Below are 11,568 nucleotides of genomic sequence, written 5' to 3'. Positions count from 1 at the left end.
TGTTTTATCAATAGTTGACCAATTTCACATTCTTATGGACGGTATGTTCTACCGTTGATATGTTTAAACATTTTTTCAATTTCGCAGCATCATAGTGAGTTTAAATTGAAAAGGGTATTGTATATGAAATCAGAGCACTTTTGTGTTAGTTTTCTTTTAGCCTAAGATAATATTTGTAACTTTGGCGCGTATGCTGCTCATTTCCTTTTTGGTGGGCGAAGCCACGGCTATATAAAGCCCAGCACATCGTTTGTCTGTCTCACTCTCAAGTCATGAGCTGTGGTGATGATGTGGTTCCTGCTCCTGTTTCTTCACATCGCTCACGTTGAGCTGGTGATCTCACAAGGTAAGTTTAGTTTCTTTAATTCTGGATGTTATTAATAGTAATAAATATTATTATGAATTTGAATTACGAATGAGTCTTTAAAATGTCTTTGAAATTTACGGGAAAAAAACTATAGAAATTAATAATTAATAAATAAATAAATTGATAATTAGTATACAATATTAATACTTTAAAAGAGTTAGAATGTAGATTTCAAACAAAGAAAACAATCAGTGTTATTTGTTTACACTCGCTACAATATCTTTCAAAGCTTAATGTAAAAATTGGTCTTTTTTGTGGGGCTAAACATAAAATACAGAATGGCAAAAATTCACAACCGCTAAAAGCTTCCATTGCTAAATCTATGTATGTTTCTATTTATAAAGACGTATAAACAAACATAGTGGGAAGCATGGCGGTGAAAGAAAATACCGGGTTCCAATCTAGTCTGGCGTCCACTTTAAGCTTTTTTTTTTATTGTGATTTTTGCAAAATCCTTTCTGTGTGGAGCTGGCACAGCCACCTGTGTCTGCATGGGTTATCTCTGGGTACTCTGACTTCCTCTCACAGTCCAAACACATACATGCAGTAGGTTAATTGGTAAATCTAAATTAACTGTGTGTGTAATGTAAACACGAGTTTCTCCATATGTTAACAGATTGGTGACCTGTCCAGGGTGTTATCTGCCTCTTTCCCCATGACAGCTGGATTCCGACCGCCCAGAAATTTTATAAGCAGAATTGTTTGGATTAAGACTTAATGGATTCATAATAATAATAATAATAATAATAATAATAATAATAATGATACACAAAAACAATGTGTTTAGAAATATCTTGCTAAATATATTACAATAATAAAGTAAAACGTAAAGGCATACAAAACAAAAAATTATTATTATTATTATTTTTACTTGTATTCAGATGTTATGGCACAAACAAAGGTTTAAAATTTTATCCTTTGCAGTTCCCAAAAGTAAGTCATGAAACAAATCATAATTCTTATAATAATACTTTGCTGTATAAACCTTGTATGTTCCTAGCTGAGGACAAACTGATTCTAAAAAACAAAGGAGGCTACCCATGTGAAGGCTACCTTGAAGTCTACCATAACAACATATGGGGTTATGTTGGGGATACACACTGGAGCAACAACACTGAAAAAGTGGTTTGTAAGAGCACTCACTGTGGGGAACCTGTGGAGAACCCAGTAATAGATACTGTTAAGCCTTCTGAAGACAGACCGATCTGGCTCAATGAACTGAAGTGTGAAGGACACGAGAGCGCTCTGTGGGAATGTAAACATCCTGGTTGGAACTACAGCCATTACCCAAAGCTCACAGTGAAAAAAATTACATGTTCAAGTAAGTTTTTCAGATTTTTGTTTCTGTTGTTTTTTTGTTGTTGTTGGTGGGCTTTTTTAGTGAGCTCAGTGACAATGACTCTTAGCTAAAGGTTGTTAAGGTACATTAACTATATTGGAAATGACTTGATAAGATTGATTGTGATGTTTGTTGGTTTTTTGTCTGTGTTTGTATTTGGCTGGTTTATGATTGTGCTCTTCAAGGTAATATCACAATAAGCCTGAATGGACCCAAATGTGCTGGAGCTGTCCAGTACTCCATTGATGGCAAATCGGGTTACTTTTGTAAAGACAGATTGGGTAAGAGTGTGATTCATTCATGTATACATTTGTAGGTTCTTTTCTAAATGTTAACTGTACATAACTTCAGAGGAGAAACAAAGATAACTTTTTCTCAGTAAAATGCAAATGCAGTAAACAATACACAGCAACTTAGAGACAGCGTTTAAGATCAGCGTAATGCAATTATGGTTAAATAAATTCTAAACTAATGTCAGATAGTTTTAAATTTTAATTGACTCATATTTTCCAATAATGGTTGTAATTAAGTTACTTATTAAAATATCATTCAGTGAAGATTTTCACTAAGACAAATAATGATGATATATTTAATGTATAATCCCAATCGAAAATAAAAATGAAGATACTTAAGGAAAGTTACTTTTCACCATTGATACTTTTATATTCAAACACTATAGTCGCAGAATTAGAAGCTTCAACATTGTCTTGTTAAGCCTGAAATACTAAAGTATCACACTAAAGACAATCTCTTTGTGCTAAATTATCAGATTCATGCTACTATCAAATATCTTCTGTGTTTCAAAGGACAGAAGAGTTCCACTACTGTGAAAGATTCTTCTTGTTATTTAATGGTGTACTACTTCGATCACATTTTAAAATGTTGTACACTATTTTTGATTAACAAAGAATATATAATTCCTCTCTCTTAAAGAAAAAAAAGAAGCCGATCTTCTGTGTAAATATCTCGGGTGTGGTGAATTCAAAGAAATTCTTACCTTAAAATGGATGGATAGTGAAAGAAGCTCATCAAAGATGGAGCTCGATTGTTCAGCCTTTCAAAATGCAGACCCAGATCATCTGTGGCAGTGTGTGAATGGCAAACAGGACAATTCAGCATCATGCAAACCTGTTTCTGTCATATGTGAAGGTAACACACAGACACACACACACACTTACACATTATGTAAACCGATTTTAAAGCTGTGATAAAAACTGTTAAATATTAAATATGGTGGTGAATTCAGAAAGTGTTTTTATGAACAGGTCATACGAGATTGCAGCTCAAAGGAAATCCGTCAAATGTGTGTTCTGGGCAGCTGGAGAAAGAAGAAAATAACAACTGGGTACCTGTTCAACAGGACAACTTTGATTTTGATGTGTGCCAGCAAATGCACTGCGGTAACTCTCTCAGCCCAAACAAAAACCTTAATGTGACATGCACAGGTAATTCAACACATCTATATTCCAACACAAACAACTTCCAAGCAAACACTTCACACTGTGAAACTGCTCTCTCTCTCTCTCTCTCTCTCTCTCTCTCTCTCTCAGATGAAGTTAAAGTAGTTCTGAAGCACTCTGGCAAAGACAGCAAGTGCTATGGTAGAGTTAATATTGAAGTGAATGATTCAGTTAATCCTGTGTGTGCCTCCACCTGGACTAAAACTGAAGCTGAATTGGTCTGCAAGGAGCTTGGATGTGGGGAAGTGAGTTTTCAAGTTTAGTCACCATAAGTTACCTGTTGTTCTGATACATGGATACTGAGCGTTCATGTATCAGAAACTGTCCATACAGCAGTGCTACTGGATTTATTGTGATAAGTGTACTAACGTGCACCATTAATACTGGATGATTATCAATGAAATAACATAAACTCATAAATGCTTTGTTCTAGCTGATTTATACTGAAGAACATCAGAATTCAGGAGGGATAATGGACCGTGTGAGCTGCAAAGGCAATGAGTCCTCACTGTGGCACTGTCAGGCTCAGCATGGCAAGAACATCCAGTGTTCAAAACAACCTTATGTGGTGTGTTCAGGTGAGATACAGCAGTGGAAATGTACAGAGTGGCTGCTGATGGCCTTTGTCTGCTTTTATAATGGGATTTTAAATCCTGCAATAAATTCTATGTCGAGAGAGAAAATGAGTTACTTCATTCAGTGAAATTGTGACATTGTTAAATTCTGATTATATTTTTCCCAAAATGTGTTCAGTAAGAGTTTAATTTAATGTATTTATTCTTTTTGTGTTTCGTGGCTGATAAATCTCTTATTGTCGTGGTACAGACAGTGTGGAGGTGAAACTGGCAGATGGTCCTGGAAGATGTGCTGGAAGATTGGAGATAAAGCATGAGGGCCAGTGGAAGAAAGTTCCTGTAAAAGGATGGACAGATGCTCAATCAGCAGCTGTCTGCAAACAACTGCAATGTGGGGAAAAAGGCAAAACTGAAAAATTCAGTCAGGGTTCTGGTAGCTTCCTGTCAATAACGTGTCCAAGAAATAAGAAGATATCAAAGATATCTGAGTGTTTAACAGAAAACTCAAACAACCAATTTTCGGATCGGGAAACGGAAGCAGCTGGAATCACCTGTGAGGGTGAGTGTTATTTTTTTTTATTTCTCTGCCCTTCAGTGACATCAACCAGAAAAACAATTTCCTTCCTTAAAGGAAGGCTTTATGTCTATATCTTTGGTCTTTTAGTTGCTGAACAAGTCACAGATGATATTGGTGAAGATGGATCAAGACAGGAAAAGCTGCAGACACACTAAAATATGATAAATTGTTAAAACCAGGAAAACAACATTTTCGTTCATCAATGTCAGTCAGAAGAAAAGCTCAGCTTAGTTAACTTCACTTTTTATTCCTACAGCTCCTTCAGGCTCAAAAGTCCTTCCATGCCTACAATTTAATTTTCATTGTTCATTCCATTTTAACATTTTTTTTCTTTAAAATACTTGACTGTTTACACAAATATTTAATTAAAAGATTATTTTGGCACAGTTACATGCTTAGTAATGAAAGTCTTACAGACAATGCTAATTTTTACCTATAAATAGAGATAAAACTAAGCACATTTTAACCTTATAAACGTTAAATTGGCCAAAAATTAAATTCGCCAGTAAAAAACAGTTGATTCAGAATGCTGCAGCACAAGTACTGACATGGACTAACAGTAGAGAGCAGATTTGTGATTTATTGGCTTCTCTTCATTGGATCCCTAGAACAAATTCCCTCTCAGACTACAGACTACTTATGGTTCCTAAAAGTGGAATAGAAGGCAGAGCTTTCAGCTTTCAGGCCCCTCTTCCTCTGGAATTACTTCCCAGTTTGGATTTGGTAGGCAGGCACCTTGTCTACATTTAAGATTAGGCTTCAAACCTTCCTTTTTGATAAAGCTTATAATTAGTGCTCAATAAGGTGACCCCGAATAATCACTTAGTTATGCTGGAATAAGCCCAGACTGTGGTATATCTCCATTCAGCTTCTTTCACCAAGTATGTATTTATGCACCACTTTCCTATTTTTGTGTCTATGTCTTTGTGAACCACTGACCTTTCAGCAGGTAGACGACCTGCACAGCCACTTACTGTATATCATGTTTCTCTCTTTGTGTCCATCAGGTCACAAGGTGGTGTTTTTAAGTGGAACCTGTTCTGGTCATGTGGGGATAGAGCATGGCAGAGAAATCTACTGGCTCTCTGGGTCTAAAGAGACATGGAACCAAGAGTCTGCAGACACAGTGTGTCAGCAGATGCATTGTGGGAACGCTTCCAGGTTTTCTTTCAATTCTAGGGCTGATATGATTAATAAAGTTTGGAAAAACTCTTTTAGCTGCTCATCCAGAAAAAAGTCTCTTTTTGAGTGTAACCAAACTACACCTCTGCCTCCTGACCACCATAATTCTACTGCTTATGTGAAATGTTCAGGTAATGTGAAATATGAAGGAGTTAAAGTATAAAACTAAGAATAAGGTCAATATGGAATTGATTTATTGTGTCACTAGTTGTAATGTGATCCACTCAGAGGACACAATTTATTTATAACAGACTTTACCTTTTAATGTCCATAGATGTACATTCACCTCCTTGTTTTCTCTCAATCAAATTTCTACTATTTTCTATTTTTTCTGAAACCTAGCTTGGTCTAAGAAGTTGTGAAATATCTGCTGATACTAGTTTCCTCTTAAATTTAACTTTTTCATGTCACAACAGGAAATATTGAGATGAGGTTGACGAACAGCTGCTGGGGAAAAGTCAGGATTCGTGTAGAAGAGAAGGAAGGAGATATGTGTGGAGACACCTGGACAGAAGACAAGTCTGTGAAGCTGTGTGAAAAGCTGAACTGTGGGACGCCCATAAAAGCCCACAACAGTCCCAAAGATGGTGATATCCTCTTTAAGAGTTTACACCCGACAAATCAGACTACTGACCTGACACAGAGCATCTTTGTCAAAAACCAGGACAATGATAAGTCCTGTAAACAAAAACCAGCCTATGTTGTTTGCTCAGGTAATTAATTGGGGTTTTTTTTAAACTATTTTTAGATTGCAAACATATAATAAATGTTGTGACTTTCCTTGGCAGAATGTTTCATTTTCAACTAATTTGCCTCCTTTGGAAAAAATTGCCAGTTTTATTGTTGCAGTTTATTGGATTGTTGAATTTTTGTCACTAAGTTACAGGATACCAGAATTTAAAAAACAAAAAGAGACTGATTTTTGCTTTAACATGAATCTGTTTTTAAATATTCCTTCAAATCCTTTTTGTGTTAAAGAAGCAAATTTGAATTTTTCTGAAGTTACCTTTTCATCTTTTCACTACGACTATGATGGATAATTAAAAATAAAGTGACAACATTACTAATTTGTTTCAGGTAGTGTCAAGCCCAGATTTAGCATTCCCAGTTACAAATGCTTTGGAAACGTAGAGGTGGAGTATGAGGGGAAGTGGATCCCTGTGTGCGAGGATGCTCTCAAAGACACTAACAATGGAAACACCATCTGTCAGGAGCTTAAATGTGGTGATGCTGTGGAGACTCTTCCCTACTTTGGACCTGCACCAGCAGAGAAATTAGCCATTTCAAACCTAAACTGCACTGCAAATGCTAACAGTCCATTATCTGCATGCAGCAGTATTACTGCTTCTACAGCTGCCTGCAAACACAGTGGCCTCCGATGCTCTGGTGTGTATAATGATCTTTGTGTCAGCAGTTTCTGAATTATTCTTTGCTCCTTCAGCCTAATTTTAAAATAAAGGCTTTGAAACTGAATTGAAATTGAAACAAACTGAGACTAGTTTGTATTTCAGAAAAATGTTGAGATAAAAATAATGCTGCTTTCAAACTTTGACATGCTCGCCTTCAAAGGTTACTTTTAGTGAAATAAAGGGTAGAATATTAACATCCTCACCTCCATTAATGATATTTGTTCTACTCAGTTTTACTCTTTTCTTTTCTGCTTGTTGTCCATGTCACCAGTACGGCTCTGCAACACAGTGTGACTCACTTAATGTCTGGAATCAGCTGGAAACAGCTGGCCTGTGCAGTCTGATGGTTATAGAAATATCGCTGTCATCAGTTGTCATCTCTTTGTTATCACTCTATAAAATCATTTTATTTACACAGCAGTCAGAAGGGTAGCTAAACTTCAAAAGTGTAAAACTTTAAGTTGATGCAGGATCATAATGTCATTTCTGTGTGCAGAGTGTGTTATTTATATCATTCAGATCCTGTTGGTTACATCATGTTTTGTGAACTTTTTATTTCTCTTGTCTGTCTCAGAATGGAGGACGATGGTACCTGACAAAAAGGCCTGTAGTGGAACAGTGTTGGTTCACTGGAGACAGGGACTCAGTGCTGTTTCCAGAGAAAACTTCAATGAAACTGAGAAGGAAAAGCTTTGCCAGGATATGGACTGTGGTGGATACCAATCAACAAATAAAATCCACCCCCAAACAATTGAAATAGATTCTTTTTGGAACAAAAGCTTCAGCTGTGGTGAAAATCCAGGAAGCATTTGGGAATGTGAAAATAAATCCACACCCTCAAGGAAGGAGCCCGTCTTTATTGAATGCAAAAGTAAGATTTATATCAGCAGGACTGATCTTAAATGATCACAGACTTTTTACATTTGCACTGGAAACACTGAAGAGTGAAACAAGACACTCGGAGTGTGAAGGAGAATTATTCCAGATACACTGGATAAAGTAACAAACCAAAGCTAAAAGTGTTAAATGAACTATTTGATTATGGACTTGTGCTTCATATTTTGACTTTGCAGTGCAGAGAAGATTAACTGATCATTTCTACCTCAGTGCTTTATGTCTTTATCAATACTTGACTGCAGTGTTTATTGCTTTCCTTCCCAGAGGAGCCCAGTGTCAGCATTTCACAGGGCTGCCGTGGGGAAGTGAGGATAGATGGCGTTCCAGTGTGTGCTAGTAACTGGGATCTATCCTACGCACACAAAGTTTGCCAAGAAAAGCTTTGTGGCAATGCTGTCTTCATTGAATCCAAAGCTTCATCAAAGGGTTCGGGTAACATTTACCATGTCAGCTGTGAAAAGTACCATTCCATCATTGGCCAGTGCAGGAGGACTAAAGGAAAGTGTGACACAAATGTGGTGTTCATTACTTGTAGTGGTAAGTGTGAGTCCATACACCTCTCTTTCCATAAACTCATCCCTATATACAGTACATACATGTATGTCCTCTCTTAATTATGGTAGTATTTTAATTCATTATCTTGGGGTAATTGTTACAGGTTTTTGTTTTTTGCAAAAGGAAACATGACAACGACATTCTCAAATTGCTTATGCCACTGTTAAGGAACTTATTCCAGTTTCTGTAACAATGACCATTTGGCTTGTTCATTAGAAAAGTAATCTCAGAAATTTAAAAAATGTACAAATTATTTTTGTTCATTTTTAAACACATTATGAACGCAAGCAGATCATCTCTAACATCATATTTGCCAGACAGAAGTGGATGAGCTTGTTTCCTTCTTTAAACACAGTTTCTTTGCTTTTACAGAAAGTGTAAAGTTCCGCACCGCTGAAAAACATGGAGGTGTCCTTTATGTCATTTATCGAGATAAGTGGGAAAGAGTATGTCCATTTAATCGTTCCGCAGTGTTAGAGAGAAAGCTCTGTGAAGAGATTAAGAAAGAAAACCATAGCATCTCTACGGAAGACAAACAGGTAAATCTTTACATTCTGTTTCTTGAAACCGGTCACTAATCTTTCTCGTATGCTACAAACCAATATCATGGACAGTTTCCTGGCTCTGTGTCTCAGTTTATTTAAATCTAATAATGAAGAATGGAATGTGATTTTTATATTATTTAGGTTTATGAAATGGAAAGAAATGTATGGGAGGTTTAGCTGACTAAATACAAAATGCTCAAAGATTTTTAAGTTAAAAACTTACTGGACACTTTGCTGACACAAAGTTGCAGAAACGTAAAAGAAATGGACTGTCCTACCTTTGGTTTGGACTTCTAGTGACTTCTTTTGCTGTGTGTTGCTTTGATGCTTCAGTCAGGCCTGCTTTTTACTGCCAGAGATATTTTAGTGTTTTTTGTTCTGGCTGTATCACTAAATGTGAAAAAGTTTAAATTTGATTCAAGATAAACTTAGAAACAACACTGGAGTTCACTGATGTTACCATGGACATCAAGCGCTCTGTCAAACAACGTTCCTGTGAAAAAGTTTCTCCAGCTACAATCATTTGTCCCGGTAAGAGAATTCATGAATCCTTTCTTAATATCTTCTATTGGTTTCAGAAATATTCCTTCACATGTTTTGCAGAGAAGAGACTTTTTTTAAAATCTGTAACTCTGAGCTTACTTACCTTGAGGTGGTGCAGATAAACATGATGAACCAACTACAGCTCTCACTGTGACTGGATCCAGAAACACCTAAGTGGCTTTGCTTTATTTCAGGCTATGTGAAACCGACTCCCACGCCAACATCACCCTCACCACCCCCACCACCCTCACCAACCTCACCACCTCCTTCTACATCCATAGCACCTATTATCGTGGGTGTGGGATTTCTTCTTGTTGTAATAATTTTGATTTCTGTATTTATACGATTTTGTGTCAAGAGAGCCAGGAAGTCCAAAGTTTCATGTGAGTATATTTATTACATGGCTTGTTTCTCTTTTAACAAATTACCTTAGAACGTATCAAAAACTAAACTGAACATGAGATCCATCCTCATCATCCAAGTTTAAAGAAAAAGGCGTTGGAGGCTTTTTGCCACAAGAGGGCAGTCTTTCAGCATACTGACTGAATTCTGACTTCAGACAGCATTTTAAATAACACAGTCACTGTTGCTGACTGAACAAGCAGCACATTAGCAAAGTCGAAGATTGCTTACTTGATTGAAAATGTACATACAAAACGTGTAGAATTACCCAAACCTGTGCGTGTGTTGCGATTTTCCTTGTCTTGTGTTGTACCCTGGTACACTGGTACATCACTGGTTCAATAGCACAGTGCATTGGTTAGACAGCTGTAGTTATGTACTCTATCAGTAAATGTGTAATACATTAATCTTTCAGCAAAAATGCTGCCTGGGAAAGAACTGGAGTTTGAAAGTGGGGAATATGAGGATGTCATAGACAAAGAAAATGAGATAGAAGACCTCAGTCATGGTAGTGTGTCATTTATTCATTCATTTGTTTATTGATTGATTGATTATTTTGTTCATTCATTCAGTTTTTTCATATTCGTGTTATTAATCCTAATCAAAGTCTAGATTTTAGTGTCATTTAAACATAACTAAAACTCATTATTTGTATTGTGGTAATGATGTGGTAATTTAAGAAGCAGTAATACCTAAAACACTGTTATACTTTACACTGATAATATTAATCATTATTACATATTAATACACCAATTGAAGTTATGTCTACTTAATTGCACTATATCATCAACTTGAGAGGTTCTGGCTATAGAAATGAAAACCTTACCTGAATTAAATTTGGCTTTACTTTTTGATGTTGTCTTCTTGCCTTGAGCTACTGCTTCTCCCTGATGTCCACTTAAAGGTGCACAATTTCCCTTTCAGCGTGGGCCTAAACAGAGATATAAAACAGATTTCAAATTACTGCACTAGTCAAGGTTCCGTTTTCATTAAAAATATGCACATATCTGAGATGTGGGCGTTTTGGGGGAAACTTTTTTTGTGTTCTCATGTTATTTTTCATTCAGGAGTCAGATCAGAGGCGGAAATGATCTCAGAGAAAGATGGGCAAAGTGTTTCCTCTTTACCTTATGAGGATATTGAAGCAGATGAGGCTCGACCCCTGACCTTCTCAGGCACGACTGCTCCTGCTGCCCGAGACATCAACGTTCATGAAGGTGTCCATAATGAAAGTACTAGCACTATCACAGTGTTTTGACTAATCAATGTTTAACATTTGCAATCTGATTTTCTTTGTGACAGATGGGGTGACTTACGAAGAGGAAGATTCACAGGAAAGTTATGACGACATTGGTATGATTACTGAAACTGCACAGACTACACCAGAGGTTCACAACAGCTCCCAAACAATTGATGACTTAAACACAGCAGCCCCAGGATTGGTGGAGAGAGATGAGGACTACCTAGAGCCAGATGTGGATGGGTGAGCCAAATATGGCTTTAGCACCTACTTAAAAAATCAGATCATGTAAAATTTGCCTTCCTTAAATGATATTATTTTAAATGGCTAAAAGAAAATTCAATTTGACCCAAAACCTCAGTGTAAAAAGTAGCAAAATCTGTCTTTTGATAAAGTTTGGCAAAAAACTTGAAATGTATAATATATAAAAAGAATGTTAAGTACTAGTATTCTATCTTTCTATTTTTTTGTTTGTTT

General features: G+C 36.5%; 1 protein-coding gene across 2 annotated transcripts; it reads left to right on the top strand.

Moving 5' to 3' along the window:
• Window positions 1-285: 285 nt before the first annotated feature.
• LOC146610743 (scavenger receptor cysteine-rich type 1 protein M130-like) lies at window positions 286-11,338 on the top strand. Of its 2 annotated transcripts, none has more exons than XM_085345078.1 (19): window positions 286-346; window positions 1,368-1,688; window positions 1,892-1,987; window positions 2,640-2,855; window positions 2,972-3,151; window positions 3,257-3,411; window positions 3,600-3,744; window positions 3,992-4,300; window positions 5,326-5,631; window positions 5,917-6,213; window positions 6,578-6,886; window positions 7,484-7,780; window positions 8,071-8,343; window positions 8,734-8,900; window positions 9,329-9,431; window positions 9,644-9,832; window positions 10,267-10,362; window positions 10,919-11,068; window positions 11,154-11,338. In XM_085345078.1, the coding sequence occupies exons 1-19, from the start codon at window positions 286-288 to the stop codon at window positions 11,336-11,338; spliced, it is 3,855 nt and encodes a 1,284-aa protein (XP_085201204.1). The 2 variants fall into 2 exon arrangements, with proteins under 2 accessions (XP_085201204.1, XP_085201202.1); XM_085345076.1 differs by having other exon boundaries at window positions 9,329-9,437.
• Window positions 11,339-11,568: the final 230 nt, after the last annotated feature.

The sequence above is a fragment of the Diplotaxodon limnothrissa genome, linkage group LG20 (genome assembly GCF_057381915.1).
Source record: "Diplotaxodon limnothrissa isolate DT_005_m linkage group LG20, D_limnothrissa_male_GT1.1, whole genome shotgun sequence".
In the NCBI taxonomy this organism is placed as follows: Eukaryota; Metazoa; Chordata; class Actinopteri; order Cichliformes; family Cichlidae; genus Diplotaxodon; species Diplotaxodon limnothrissa.
Note: the sequence above shows the minus strand (reverse complement) of the source record. Positions and strands in the feature narration are given on the sequence as shown.

Excerpts from the sequence above, each read along its gene's own strand:
- LOC146610743 (XM_085345076.1), top strand. The coding sequence starts at position 286 with ATGATGTGGTTCCTGCTCCTGTTTCTTCACATCGCTCACGTTGAGCTG. Across the intron at positions 4,301-5,325 it reads AGCTGGAATCACCTGTGAGG|GTCACAAGGTGGTGTTTTTA; the intron begins GTGAGTGTTATT and ends TGTGTCCATCAG. Across the intron at positions 6,214-6,577 it reads AGCCTATGTTGTTTGCTCAG|GTAGTGTCAAGCCCAGATTT; the intron begins GTAATTAATTGG and ends AATTTGTTTCAG.